General features: G+C 52.5%; 1 protein-coding gene across 2 annotated transcripts in view; it reads left to right on the plus strand.

The window, feature by feature from the left end:
- The window catches only part of NAA35 (N-alpha-acetyltransferase 35, NatC auxiliary subunit), a 153,206-nt gene that overhangs the window by 42,864 nt on the left and 95,134 nt on the right, over window positions 1–15,208 (plus strand). For both annotated transcript variants that reach the window (XM_075318499.1, XM_075318487.1), the window contains exons 9-11: window positions 5,163–5,213; window positions 12,065–12,148; window positions 12,231–12,345. In XM_075318499.1, coding sequence (XP_075174614.1) covers window positions 5,163–5,213; window positions 12,065–12,148; window positions 12,231–12,345 — 250 coding nt within the window. The remainder of the gene's footprint in view (window positions 1–5,162; window positions 5,214–12,064; window positions 12,149–12,230; window positions 12,346–15,208) is intronic.

Consider the following 15,208-nt stretch of genomic DNA (forward strand, 5'->3'; position numbering starts at 1 on the left):
CTGGCAGAAAGGCATCAGTATACCTTAAAGAGAACAAGGAGTGTGTTCCTTAACCACTCCAGTTTTCAGCCCACTGTGACTAGCCCAGAGCCTGTCCTGACAGACGCTCCCAAAGCGTGGTTCTTATGACTGTTTCCCCCTTCCACCAGAGGTGGTCAAGGAGTGAGCTCATTCACCAAGGGTGGTCCCTCCGGTGTCTAGACTTTCAGCCCGGATAGTTGTATCAGTGGCTGACGGCACCTCTCTAAGGATCCCACTGTACATTAATTCTGTACTGGACCTCAATCCGCCAGTATCACAGGAGGAACCTTCTCTGGCAAAAAGGCACCAGTTTACCTTGCCTAAGAGAACAAGGAGTGTGTTCCTTAACCACTCCAGTTTTCAGGCCACTGTGACCAAGCTCAGGGTCCGCTCTGACAAACTCTTCCCAAAGCGTGGTTCTGATGACCGTTTTCCCTTTCCACCTGAGGTGGTCAAGGAGTGGGCTCATTCACCAAAGGTGGTCCCTCCGGTGTTTAGACTCTCAGCCCGGACCGTTGTATCAGTGCTGATGGCTCCTCACTTAAGGTTTTGCTGTCCGCCAGGTTGTCCTTCTGGCCAAATCTGTATGGAGGCGGCAGGGGCCTCGTTCTCCCCAGCTTTTGCAGCAGTGCAGGCTTTCAAAGCCATCTCTGCTTCTCTAGAGGAGATGCATTCCCTCACAGGGACTCTATGCCCGAAATGGTTGCCTTAACTTCCAGACTTCAGTCTTTTCATCCTATGCCATGTCTGCCATGCTGGAGACTCTCACCGCACTGCGGTGGCCTCGGCTAATTTCCTCGCTATCCGCAGGCTCCTGTGGCTTCGGAAGTGGAAGGCAGATGCTTCTAAAGAAGTACCTTGCTGGGCTCCCTTTTGTTGGGACCAGTCTATTCGGGAACAACTGGATGAAATTATTAGGGAAGCTCTTGGCGGGAAGAGTTCTTCCATGCCACAAACCTAAACCAGGAAACCTGTCCAGGGCAGGAATCAGTCGAGGTTTCGTTCTTTTCGTTCCTCCATCTGATCGTTCTCTAAGCCCTCGGCCTCGTCCACTAGCTCAGCCAAGGATCGTAAACCCAAATGGCGCACGAAGCCGCGTCCTCAGAAGACCGCAGGAGATGCTGCCACTGAGTCAGCCTCCTCCTGGCTATCTGGCCACGCCAGCAACGTCCTTGGTCGGTGGCAGGCTCTCCCACTTTGGCGACGTATGGTTTTAACACGTCTCCGATCAGTGGGTGCGGGATACCATCTCCCACGGCTACAGGATAGAATTCTTTCCAGCCCGCCAAACAGATTTTTTTCTGTCAACTCCCCCCTGCTCCAAGGCCGCCGCCTTCTCACAGGCCGTGGCATTCTTGCAGGCCAATGGAGTAATTGTACCGGTTCCCGACTGGGAACGGTTCTGAGATTTCTGCTTAAATCTATTCCTAGTCCCCGAAGAGGGCGGTGCCTTCCGACCTGGATCTCAAGCTTCTCATGCATGTTCAGGTGCGGCATTTTCGCATGGAGTCTCTGCGATCAATCAATGACCCAAGGAGATTCCCTAGCATCCATCGACATCAGAGATGCCTATCTGCATGTGCCAATCGCAGTTTCAACCAGCGTTGGCTACGTTTTGCAATCGGAGTGGTCCAATTCGTGGCTCTTCCCTTGGGGTTAGCCACGGCCCCTCGAGTATTCTCAAGGTCGGGGCAGCTGTGATTGCGGTCCTGCACCTCTAGGGGTTGGCAGTGATCCTTTTGCCCTGGACGGCCTTCTAGTCTGGGCTTCATCCAGTGCAGACTGTTAGCGGAGTGCCTCGCTCACTCTCGCCACTCTAACCAATTCGGGTAACTTGTCATTCTGTCCAAGTCCACTCTGACTTCGACCCAGAAGTTCACGTACCCAGGGACGCAATTCAAGACTCTGTCGGCACTTGTGAAGCTGCCCTTAGTCAAACAGCAGTCCCTCCGCTGGCGGTCGACGTCGTTCCATCAGGCACCTAATACAGGTGCTGGATCACATGGTGGCGTCAATGGAAGCGATTCCCTTGCCCAGTTCCATCTGCGTCCTCTGCGGCTGGATATTTTCCGCTGTTGGAACAAGCGGACTTCCTCCTTCCACGGGGTGGTGGCTTCGCCACAGACCAGGGGCTCGTTTCAGTGGTGGCTTCGGCCCCTCTGTCTCAGGGACGCTCCTTCCTGGCCCCGTCCCGGGTGATCCTCACCAGGATGCTAGTCTATCCGACTGGGGAGCAGTATATCTCCACCGTGGAGCGCAGGGCACTTGGACTCTGTCCGAATCATCCCTCTGGATCAATGTGCTGGAAATCAGAGCTGTGTTTCTAGCTCTCTAAGCCTTTCACCATCTGTTGGCGGCCAGGCACATTCGAGTCCAGTCAGACAACGCGACAGCGTTTGCCTACATCAACCTCCAGGGCGGGACACTCAGCCGCCTGGCAATGTTGGAGGTTCAACGCATTCTTCAGTGGACGGAGGACTCCTAGTCCATCATATCCGCAGCCCACATCCCAGACGTGGAAAACTGTGAGGCAGATTATCTCAGCCGTCAAACCGTGGCTCCACGATCCTCAGGTTTTTGCGGCAGACGCACTGGTTCAAGTTTGGTCCCAGCTTCGTCTGTCTTACGTGTTTCACCCTCTAGCTCTTGCCCAGAGTCCTGTGCAAGATCAGAAAGGAGGGCCGTCGGGTCATTCTCATTACTCCAGACTGACCCAGGCAAGCTTGGTACCCTGACCTGCTCCATCTGTCCGTAGAGGTGCCATGGCATCTCCCGGACTGTCCAGACCTTCTCTCACGAGGTCCGTCTTTCCGCCAGAATCCTGCGGCTCTCAGATTGACGGCGTGGCTTTTGAGTCCTGGATCTTGACGACTTCTGGTATCCCTCCTGAAGTCATCTCCACTATGACTCGAGCTCGGAAGTATCCTTTGGCCTTTTGGCCTTGCCGACCCTCCTGTCCCTTCTACAGTCCGGTCTGCAGCTAGGACTATCCCTCAATTCCCTTAAGGGACAGGTCTCGGCTCTGTCAGTGTTGTGCCAGCGGCGTATCGCCCGACTGGCTCAGGTTCGCACCTTCATGCAGGGCGCATCTCACATCATTCCACCTTACCGGCGGCCTTTGGATCCCTGGGACCTTAATCCGGTCCTCACGGCTTCCGGAAACCCCCTTTGAGCCTCTTAGGGAGGTTTCTTTGTTTCGTCTTTCACAGAAAGTGGTCTTTCTAGTGGCCATAATTTCCCTCAAGAGAGTCTCTGTTTTTGCTGCTCTCTCTTCGGAGTCACCCCCTTTTTTGGTTTTTCATCAAGACAAGGTGGTTTTCTGTCCAACTCCGGACTTTCTCCCTAAGGTGGTTGCTGCTTCCACCTTAACCGGGGCATTTTCCATGCCTTCCTTTTTGTCCGGCTCCTGTTCATCGCTTTGAAAAGGCGTTGCATACTCTGGATCTGGTGCGGGCGCTCCGGATCTATGTGTCTCGCACCGCTGTTCTTAGGCGGTGCACCTCTCTTTTGTGCTGACCACTGGTCAGCGTAAGGGCCTCCCTGCATCTAAGCCGACCCTGGCTCGTTGGATTAGGTCGGCCATTTCCGATACCTACCAGTGTACTCAAGTGCCTCCCCCGCCGGGGATCAAGGCACACTTGACCAGAGCTGTCGGTGCCTCTTAGCCTTTCAGGCCCAGGCTACGGCTCAGCAGGTCTGTCAGACTGCCACTTGGATTAGTCTGCATACCTTTTCGAAGCACTACCAAGTGCATGCTCATGCTTCGGCAGATGCGAGCTTGGGCAGGCACATCCTTCAGGCGGCTGTCGCCCATTTGTGAAGTTAGGTTTCGCCTACTTCTCAGTTTTTCTGTTTATTCCCACCCATGGACTGCTTTGGAACGTCCCATGGTCTGGGTCTCCCATAAGGAACGATGAAGAAAAAGAGAATTTTGTTACTTACCGTAAATTCTTTTTCTTATAGTTCCGACATGGGAGACCCAGCACCCTCCCTATTGCCTGTTGGCAGGTTTCTTGTTCCGTGTGTTTTCATCGCCTGTTGTTGTTGTAGACAGAGGTTCCGGTTGTTCCGGGTTTTGCTCTGTCTCTACTTGTGGGTGGATGTCCTCCTTCAGCTTTTGCACTAAACTGGCTAGGACTGGCTACCAGAGGGTGTATATGCTAGGAGGGAGGAGCTACACTTTTTAGTGTAGTACTTTGTGTGTCCTCCGGAGGCAGAAGCTATACACCCATGGTCTGGGTCTCCCATGTCGGAACTATAAGAAAAAGAATTTACGGTAAGTAACAAAATTCTCTTTTTTTGTATTTAATTTCCTGTGATGTTTCGTTTGAGAGGAGTCTCAAATGTGATGTCACAGGAAGCTGGGGCTGCACTCGCTGCAGGGAAGTATCTATCTCCTGTCCTGGAATACGAAGTAATTAGCGGGTGGTGCAGCAGATAATTAGTAGAGATTCTTTCCTTAATGTCCTCTGAAGAAGTCCTTGTTCCATGGCGCTGATAGAAGCTATGGGAGATTTGTGTGCACTCTGCTTTTATCTCCGTTGTAACATCTTGTTGCTGTAAAAGAAGAAGTCGAGATCAGGGGGGGGAGGGGGCAGTGAGTGGCACCAGCGCTGCCCCACAGCTTCTAGCAGTGCCCTCAAATGATTCATCACAAGGGGGTGGTGCTGGTATCACTTACACAGCTTCTGTTACTGCCCCATGTTGACCATTCTTTTGAGTGCAGTACTAGTAGCTGGTGTTGCTCACTAATTATATCAGCGCCCCTGACGACGTTTTATTTCACAGAAGATGTGGCGGTGGAGACAGAAGCAGAGTGCCGGTGCTGAACTTGCCTCTCCCACAGCTTCTATTGCCATGGATCCAGGACATCTGCAGAGGGCAGCTATACAAGATATTGTAGTATGTAACTTTAGTGCCACCCCCTGATGATATGTTCCAGGAGTGTAGTCCTAGACTCCTGTGACGTCCCGTTTGAGACTCCTCTCAAACAAAACGTCACAGGAAGTGAATTTTTGGATTAGTAGAGTATTTGATAATAAAACTAGTGTAAAGACATGTTTAGTAAGGACATTTTAGGTAGTAGACCACCCTTTTAAAATACAACTATGTTTATATTTTTCTCTTTTCACTTGTGTTAGAGCACCAGGAGTCGACAAGGTGAAGCAAGAGATCCTGAAGTGGAGCTCGAGGTAGTAATTACTGCTTTTAATCCCATCAACACCCCACTATTTTCCGTTTTCACTTTTTTCCTCCACTTCTTCTAAGAGCCATAACTTTTTCTTCATCGTTCCTTATGGGAGACCCAGACCATGGGTGTATAGCTTCTGCCTCCGGAGGACACACAAAGTACTACACTAAAAAGTGTAGCTCCTCCCTCTGAGCATATACACCCCCTGGATGACCAAATCTAGCCAGTTCAATGCTCTGTGTTCAGGAGGATCACACATGCATTTTCATCTGATTTTTGATTTTTGATTTTAAAGAGTTGGAAGAAAAGCGGGTCCAAGCTGGACTCCCGGCATGTCCCTTCTCACCCCACTGTGTCGGCGGTGCTGTTAAGGTTGATTTCACGGCTGGAGCCTTTACATGCCGCGCTCCTTCACCATCCCTCGGGCTCTGGCTTGAAGTGGGAGCCAGCACGGTTCTCACTGCTTTGCAGGAGACCGGTCTCCATCCGCAGCCCTCTCAGGACCCTGCCGGACGGAGCACTCATCCCTCAGGGACCTGGCCCTGCGTCTCTCAAGCTAAGTATTGAGACGTTATTGTCAGGGTGTCCCTTGCATTTTTTATTGTTGGGGAGAGTGTGTTAGTTATTTTGGTGACATTTCCGGCCGGTTCTCTGGGTTTCCCCTGAGAACCGCGCCGAGGGTGCCTGCTCGCCGGCCGCACTGTAAAATTTAGTCCCCGGCTTCAGCTGCGGCCTACTTTCGGTTTCACTGCCCCTGCATGTCAGTCATGCAGAGGGACAGTGCGGCGCCGCCCACCGGCCGTTCAGCAGAGGGGAGGACACTCCTCTCTGAGGAGATGTTTCCCTCCCCTGTATATCCCCTTGGCCCTCCGGTTCCCACTCTTGGACTAGGCCCCGCCCCCCCCTCCTCACTCCGGTGCCATTTTATCAGCGTTCTCATACTGATCGGCGCTGGCTGCTGCATCTCTGCAACCTGACTGGGGGTCTGAGTTGTGGGATCCGGAGGGCACACAAACGGTCTGGTAAGCCACAACCTCTGGTTGTGGACTTTATTATACACTCTCTGGGGGTCATTCTGAAGGAGTGTGTTCTTACTGCAGAGCACCCACCTCAGCAGCATGTCTCACACTAGGAGCAAGGCTACAAGGCTGTACTCAATATGCACTGCATGTAAGCTCGTACTGCCTGAACCGAGCACATATCCTCATTGTGATGCCTGCTCTAACATGGTGGTGCCTCAGCCTGGAGTCTCCCCAGTGGTCCCTCAGGCTGCTCCGGCCCCGGTGGCTGAACCCCCAGCTTGGGTAGAATTGTTTACTAAGTCTATCTCCCAGTCCTTTGCCGACTCCATGGGAGAGCTGTCCCGGACTCTGCTGAGCATGCATCAGCCCCCTTCACAGGGTGCCTCTGCTGCTTCGGCTCGCTCTCCAGAGCTCACAGAGGATTCTTCATCTGCTCCCAGACCCCGTCCTCCTAAAAGGAAACGCAGGGACCCCTCTCCTTCCTCGTCCCGCGGCTCCGATTCACGAGCCGATTCGCAGGACGAGGAGGATGTCTTTACTGGGGGCTCGGACGCTACCTCTATGTGCCCCATTGATCTGACTGAGGGGGATGCAGATGTTAGTGATTTGATTGCGTCCATTAATTCTGTTCTGGACCTCAATCCGCCAGTATCAGAGGAGCAACCCTCTCTGGCAGAAAAGCACCAGTTTACTTTGCCTAAGAGACCAAGGAGTGTGTTCTTTAACCACTCCAGTTTTCAGACCACTGTGTCCAAGCCCAGAGCCTGTCCTGACAAACGCTTCCCAAAGCGTGGTTCTGATGACCGTTTTCCTTTTCCACCAGAGGTGGTCAAGGAGTGGGCTCTCTCACCAAAGGTGGACCCTCCGGTGTCTAGACTCTCAGCCCGGACAGTTGTATCTGTGGCTGATGGCACCTCACTCAAGGATCCCACTGACCGCCAGGTTGACCTCCTGGCCAAGTCTGTCTATGAGGCGACAGGGGCCTCGTTCTCCCCATCTTTTGCAGCAGTGTGGGCTCTCAAAGCCATCTCTGCTTCTCTGGAGGAGATGCATACCCTCACTAGGGACTCTATGCCTGAATTGGTTGCTTTAACTTCCCAGGCTTCAGCCTTTTCAGCCTACGCCATGTCTGCCATGCTGGAGGCCTCTCACCGCACTGCGGTGGCCTCCGCCAATTCCCTCGCTATCCGCAGGATCTTGTGGCTTCATGAGTGGAAGGCGGATGCTTCCTCAAGGAAGTACCTTGCTGGGCTCCCATTTGCTGGGTCCAGGCTGTTCGGTGAACAGCTGGATGAAATTATTAAGGAGGCTACTGGCGGGAAGAGTACTTCCTTGCCACAGACTAAATCCAGGAAACCTGTCCAGGGCAGGAACCAGTCGAGGTTTCGTTCCTTTCGTTCCTCTAACTGGTCGTCCTCTAAGCCCTCGGCCTCGTCCACTAACTCAGCCAAGGACCAGAAGCCCACCTGGCGCAAGAAGCCGCATCCACAAAAGTCCGCAGGAGCTGCTGCCACCAAGGCAGCCTCCTCTTGACTATCTGGCCGAGCCAGCAACGTCCTTGGTCGGTGGCAGGCTCTCCCACTTTGGCGACGTGTGGTTTCAACACGTCTCCGATCAGTGGGTGCGGGATATCATCTCCCACGGCTACAGGATAGAGTTCTCTTCCAGCCCGCCAAACAGATTTTTTTTCTGTCAACTCCCCCCTGCTCCAAGGCCGCCGCCTTCTCTCAGGCCGTGGCATTCTTGCAGGCCAACGGAGTAATTGTACCGGTTCCCGCCAGGGAACGGTTCAGAGGTTTCTACTCAAATCTCTTCCTAGTCCCCAAAAAGGACAGTTCCTTCCGGCCCATCCTGGATCTCAAGCTTCTCAACAAGCATGTTCAGGTGCGGCATTTTCGCATGGAGTCTCTGCGATCAGTCATTGCCTCAATGACCCAAGGAGATTTCCTGGCATCCATCGACATCAGAGATGCCTATCTGCATGTGCCAATTGCAGTTTCACACCAGCGTTGGCTACGTTTTGCAATCGGAGAGGAACATTTCCAATTCGTGGCTCTCCCCTTCGGGATAGCCACGGCCCCGCGAGTATTCACCAAGGTCATGGCAGCAGTGGTTGCGGTTCTGCACCTCCAGGGGTTGGCAGTGATTCCTTACCTGGACGACCTTCTTGTCAAGGCTTCATCCAGTGCGGACTGTCAGCGGAGTGTCTCGCTCACTCTCGCCACTCTTGTTCAATTCGGGTGGCTTGTCAATCTGCCCAAGTCCACTCTGACCCCGACCCAAACACTCACGTACCTAGGGATGCAATTCGAGACTCTGCCGGCACTTGTCAAGCTGCCCTTAGTCAAACAGCAGTCCCTCCATCTGGCGGTGCGCTCTCTGTTGAGGCCCCGCCGTCATTCCATCAGGCACCTCATGCAGGTGCTGGGTCAGATGGAGGCGTCAATGGAAGCGGTTCCCTTTGCCCAGTTCCATCTGCGTCCTCTGCAGCTGGACATTCTCCGCTGTTGGGACAAGCGGACTTCTTCCTTGCACAGGTTGGTGGCTCTGTCGCCACAGACCAGGAGCTCTCTTCAGTGGTGGCTTCAGCCCCTCTCTCTGTCTCAGGGACGCTCCTTCCTGACCCCGTCCTGGGTGATCCTCACCACGGATGCCAGTCTATCCGGCTGGGGAGCAGTATTTCTCCACCACCGAGCACAGGGCACTTGGACTCCGTCCGAATCAGCCCTCTCGATCAATGTGCTGGAAATCAGAGCTGTGCTCCTAGCTCTCGTAGCCTTTCACCACCTGTTGGCGGGCAAGCACATTCGAGTCCAGTCAGACAACGCGACAGCAGTTGAATACATCAATCACCAGGGCGGGACTCGCAGCCGCCTGGCAATGTTGGAGGTTCAACGCATCCTTCAGTGGACGGAGGACTCCAAGTCCACCATATCCGCAGTCCACATCCCAGGCGTAGAAAACTGGGAGGCAGATTATCTCAGCCGTCAAACCGTGGACAGCGGCGAGTGGGCTCTGCATCCGGCAGTGTTCCGGTCGATCTGCCGCAAGTGGGGCACTCCGGAAGTGGATCTAATGGCATCCCGGCACAACAACAAGGTCCCGGTTTACGTGGCTCGCTCCCACGATCCTCAGGCCTTTGCAGCGGACGCGCTGGTTCAGGATTGGTCCCAGTTCCATCTGTCTTACGTGTTTCCCCCTCTAGCTCTCTTGCCCAGAGTCCTGCGCAAGATCAGAATGGAGGGCCGTCGGGTCATACTCATTGTTCCAGACTGGCCCAGGCGAGCTTGGTACCCAGACCTGCTCCGTCTGTCCGTAGAGGTGCCGTGGCATCTCCCGGACCGCCCAGACCTTCTCTCACAAGGTCCGTTTTTCCACCAGAATTCTGCAGCTCTCAGATTGACGGCGTGGCTCTTGAGTCCTGGATCCTGACGGCTTCCGGCATTCCTCCCGAAGTCATCTCCACTATGACTCAGGCTCGGAAGTCTTTCTCGGCCAAAATTTACCACAGGACTTGGAGAATTTTCCTGTCCTGGTGTCGTTCTTCCGGCCATGCCCCTTGGCCTTTTTCCTTGCCGACCATCCTGTCCTTTCTACAGTCCGGTCTGCAGCTAGGACTATCCCTCAATTCCCTTAAGGGACAGGTCTCGGCTCTGTCAGTGTTGTTCCAGCGGTGTATCGCCCGACTGGCTCAGGTGCGCACCTTCATGCAGGGCGCATCTCACATCATTCCACCTTACCAGCGGCCTTTGGATCCCTGGGACCTTAATCTGGTCCTCACGGCCTTACAGAAGCCCCCCTTTGAGCCTCTTAGGGAGGTTTCTTTGTTTCGACTTTCACAGAAAGTCGTCTTTCTGGTGGCCATAACTTCTCTCAGGAGAGTCTCTGATTTGGCTGCGCTCTCTTCGGAGTCACCTTTTTTGGTTTTTCATCAAGACAAGGTGGTTCTCCGTCCGACTCCGGACTTTCTCCCTAAGGTGGTGTCTCCTTTCCACCTTAACTAGGACATTTCATTGCCTTCCTTTTGTCCGGCTCCTGTTCATTGCTTTGAGAAAGCGTTGCATACTTTAGATCTGGTGCGGGCGCTCCGGATCTATGTGTCACGCACCGCTGTTCTTAGGCGGTGCACCTCTCTTTTTGTGCTGACCACAGGTCAGCGCAAGGGTCTCTCGGCTTCTAAACCGACCCTAGCTCGTTGGATTAGGTCTGCCATATCCGATGCCTACCAGTGTACTCAGGTGCCTCCCCCGCCGGGGATCAAGGCACACTCGACCAGAGCTGTTGGTGCCTCTTGGGCTTTCAGGCACCAGGCTACGGCTCAGCAGGTCTGTCAGGCTGCCACTTGGTCTAGTCTGCACACCTTTTCGAAGCACTACCAAGTGCATGCTCATGCTTCGGCAGATGCGAGCTTGGGCAGACGCATCCTTCAGGCGGCTGTCGCCCATTTGTGAAGTTAGGTTTTGCCTACTTCTCAGTTTTCTGTTTATTTCCCACCCATGGACTGCTTTGAGACGTCCCACGGTCTGGGTCTCCCATAAGGAACGATGAAGAAAAAGAGAATTTTGTTTACTTACCGTAAATTCTTTTTCTTATAGTTCCGTAATGGGATACCCAGCACCCTCCCTGTTGCCTGTTGGTAGTTTCTTGTTCCGCGTGTTATCACCGGCTGTTGTTGTAGACAGAGGCTCCGGTTGTTCCGTTTTTTTTGCTCTCTCTACTTGTGGGTGGCTATTCTCCTTCAGCTTTTGCACTAAACTGGCTATATTTGGTTATCCAGGGGGTGTATATGCTCGGAGGGAGGAGCTACACTTTTTAGTGTAGTACTTTGTGTGTCCTCCGGAGGCAGAAGCTATACACCCATGGTCTGGGTCTCCCATTACGGAACTATAAGAAAAAGAATTTACGGTAAGTAAACAAAATTCTCTTTTTTTCGGTAGATGTGATGTTTTGATCGCCTGTTATTGCATTTTATTGCAATGTTGCAGCCACCAAAAAAAAAAAATCATTCTGGCTTTTTGTTTTTATCGCTATGCCCTTTACTGATTAGATTATTTTGTATTTTGACTTAGCGTTTCTGAACACGCCAATTATGTGTTTTTGCTTTCCTTTTAATTGTTTTACTTTCAATGGGGCAAAAGAAGGGTAATTTTAAACTTTCTTTTTTTTTTTTTTTTTATTCACTACTTTTTTAAAATTAATTTTACTAGTCCCCTCAGTGGACTTGAAGCTTGCACTGTCCGATCGCTTCTCCTGTTCAGAGCGGTGTTTCAGCATTCCTCTGAATAGCAGAAATGCTGATCTCGTGTTAATGCCGACATTCACAAGAACTTCGTTATGACAGTGACGGGTCATCAGCTGACCCCCTGCTTTATTGAAAACCCATCAGCACCCTGTGATTGCATCATGGGGGCCACTGATGGCGGCTAGGAATGGCACAACCACAGCAGTCGCATGTTAGATTGTGCTGTCAGAGTTTGACAGCGCAATCTAACTAGCAGGCGCTGGTGAATCTCTGATTCACGATTCACCTGCGCCTGTTTGCTGCACATGTCGGCTGATCAGATCAGCCGATGTGTGAGGAACAATGAATGTGACACACTACTTTGGACATATAGGTATGTCAAAGGCCAATAAACTCTACCTTCAGGAAACTCTTACTATCAAAACCTACAAAACATTTGACTGCTTATTGAGAATTACTAACCATAGCATGGGGATAATAACTGGTAATGATTAGTTGTGTACCTCTGTTGTAAAAAAGCAAGATATAGATCGTTTAATGAGTGTTACTAAATTTTTATCATTTTTATATTTTTTCCCTTTTTTTCAGCACCAGCAGTGCTTGGCTTTATTCAGCAGAATCAAGTTTACACGCGTTTTGCTTACTGTATTAATAGCTTTTACAAAGAAAGAGGTAAGTAGTTGATTAGTATGGGGTTCAGTGCTTGTACTAGAGAAATTGCGACATAATTCAATGTTTGCTCTTTATTTTCTAGACGAGTGCAGTGGTTGAGGCATCTAAGCTAATAAGCCAAGCAACCGACCTTCTCTCTGCTATTCAGAACTCCCTTTCACTTGGGATTCAAGCCCAGAACGACACCACCAAAGGCGGTGAGAACCGGTTAGGTGTAAATTTGTAGTAAAGTGTATATACATCTTTGCATCGTTTAAATGTCAGTGTTCTAAAGTTTTTTTTAAAAATATCCAACTATTTTATATATATAATAGAAGGATTTTTGTGTACTCACCGTAAAATCTCTTTCTCTGAGTCTTCATTGGGGGACACAGGACCATGGGTTATGCTGCTGTCACTAGGAGGCTGACACTAAGTAAACAGAAAAAGTTAGCTCCTCCCCTGCAGTATAACCCCTGAGCCGGAGGCGGGCTCAATCAGTTTAGTGCACAAGCAGTAGGAGGAGAACCAAACAATCCTGGAGTAAAACAAGGTAAAAACTATGACCAATAGTCGTGTGACCAGTGGCCTGGGGATATGGCCACTGGGATAACAGACAGGTAATATATAACAAATAACACAAGCAGGGTGGGTGCTGTGTCCCCCAATGAAGACTCAGAGAAAGAGATTTTACGGTGAGTACACAAAAATCCTTCTTTCTCTATCGTTTCATTGGGGGACACAGGACCATGGGACGTCCAAAAGCAGTCCCTGGGTGGGAAGAAAAACCATCACCGGAGATAGGAAGGCAACCGCTTCCCCCTGTCGGGCTTGCGCCAGACCTACAAGCACCTACGTTGTTACAGGTGTGCCACTGCCACCCGCACACCTTACTCCAAGACTGGTCGCTGTCGAAGCTCGGGTGTGACCCTGGTAGAAAACTAGTAACGGTATGCCGACAGATCGGGTGGCTGCCCAGGGGACCTGGTCGGTCGACGTCAGGAGTCCAATCGTCCAAAGGGTACCCCTTGCTCGGTAGACCGCGGCGGAAGTCCGCCCTTCATGCGATAGTCTTCACATATGGAGGAATGGATCCATGTGAAAGTTCTGGTCCCTGGCGCCGGCATGCGCCTCTTGGGAACGGGTGGAGGGATGGACTGACTGTCGGTGTAACCGAAAAAAGGTGTCCTGCAGACATGAAAGACTGAGGGCTCTTACCAGTTCTGGAACGAACTAGGCCCCTTTCCGGCTGAGAGAGGAGACTAGAACCGAAAACCGAAAACTAAACATCTCTTCTGGAAGGAAACAGCGAGCTGCCATGGACAGAAACGAAGGGTTCTGGCCGGAGCCCCCCCTTGTCCTGCTGGAGGAGCCGGAAAAAGGGGGGGGGGGAAACGACCAGAGGGCTGTCCGCCCTGATGCCGTCTGTAACAATGAGATGGCCACGAGGAGCCCACCTATCAAAAACAGGTGGGAGCCGGGAAAAAGGGGTACCTTGAAGCGAACCCATCACTGGATTAAGGACCCACGTTTCTAGTGAACGATGATACAGCCTAGCCAGATGGACGCTTCCCTGAGCGAAGGCCCTGATTGGAAGACGGGAAGTGAAAGGACTCCGAAAACCCGAAACGAAACGGGCCGACACCTGGTCGAAAACAGGGACGCGCGAGAGGGCCGCAATCGGATCTGACTGGAAGAATGCTAGCAAGAAGGAGGGAAGATGTGGTCCTCACACCACCGGGGGAGCTCTTTCCGAGTGGAAATAAACCCTGGAGGAAACTGGATTCCCGGCCCTCAACATTGTCTGTAAACCTCTTGACAACAGACCTGACCGAGGCAGCACCCGGGAAGCACTGGTGAGGCCGTCGAACTTGGGACTTCTGAGTCCTGGAAGAAGAGAGGGGCCCCGACACGGAAGAACTTTGCGGTCAGGAAGGAGCCACGGGGCCTCCGCGAGGAGTTAAGTAAGTTATGCGAACTATGCTCGCCTGGGCCACTCCAGAGGCATCGTTGCCTTGGTCCATCTTGAAAACCCTCGAGACTATGGGAAGCCGCGGGAAGATGCAGGAGAGCCTGAACAGGCTACACGACCGGTCGAGGGCGTCGTCACCTAGTCCAGAGCAGGTGGCACACTCGAAGCACCATTGGGTTGAAAGCTGGATCGGACGATCAATAGGTCCACGACTGGAGGTCTTCTTTCCCCAGGGATCTGGCTGGTGACTTCCCTGTTGAGGAGCCCTTTTCCTAAGGGAGGTCTTTCCTACCGAGAAAATCGGCCGTCCAAACGTCCACGCTAGGGATGTCCTGCCGAGATTAGCGGGTGAAGGGACCCGTCCCAGAGCAAGATCTTCTTGGCCTCTTCCCTTGCCATTACACTCTCTACGTCTTCCTGGTGGATGATGCACGTCACCGCTGTGGCATGGTCCGACTGGAACCTGACTGGGCAACCCCGACCCAGAGAAGAAATTGTAACCGGGCTAACAGGATGGCTCTGGTTTCCGGAATGTTGAAGGGGAGACAACGCTCTAGGGGTGTCCCTCGGGACCGTGCCGAGGAATGGTGGGGTAGCATACCCTAGCACGGGAGACTGGTGACGGTTGATCATATCCTCCAGAGGAGGAAAGGGACGGTTGCGAAGACTGGAACCTTCCTGTCTCCGTTCTTTAGTGTGGTCCGCTGGAGAGTCCGGGATGAAATCTGGTAAGTGCACCGTCGCTATCACCGCCACAGACTGCCGAGGACTCGCATAGTAAAAAGCCGATGGAAAAAAAAACGGGAGCGGGTGGCAAAGGGTACGCGGGACTCTGTGCCAGGAAGGCACCTACTCCTGCGTGAGGAGTAGCTACCCTTGAACGGGCTCGAAAACCGTGCCTAAGGGATGATGGGCCGGGCCGGGGTCTGGGAGGACTCCTTCCGGCATCTCAGCTACCCTAGTAGCGAAAAGTGAAGAGGACGGTCTAAACCTCAAAGAGAGGATCCTTGAAGGGAGAACTCTGGGCCTCCCGGTCGTACCTGGGCGTAGAGAGCCTAGCCGCTCTGTAGAGTAGGATGCGCAGGGACAGTGATCCCTGCAAGCGCTCT

The sequence above is a fragment of the Anomaloglossus baeobatrachus genome, chromosome 1 (assembly GCF_048569485.1).
Source record: "Anomaloglossus baeobatrachus isolate aAnoBae1 chromosome 1, aAnoBae1.hap1, whole genome shotgun sequence".
NCBI classification, from domain to species: Eukaryota; Metazoa; Chordata; class Amphibia; order Anura; family Aromobatidae; genus Anomaloglossus; species Anomaloglossus baeobatrachus.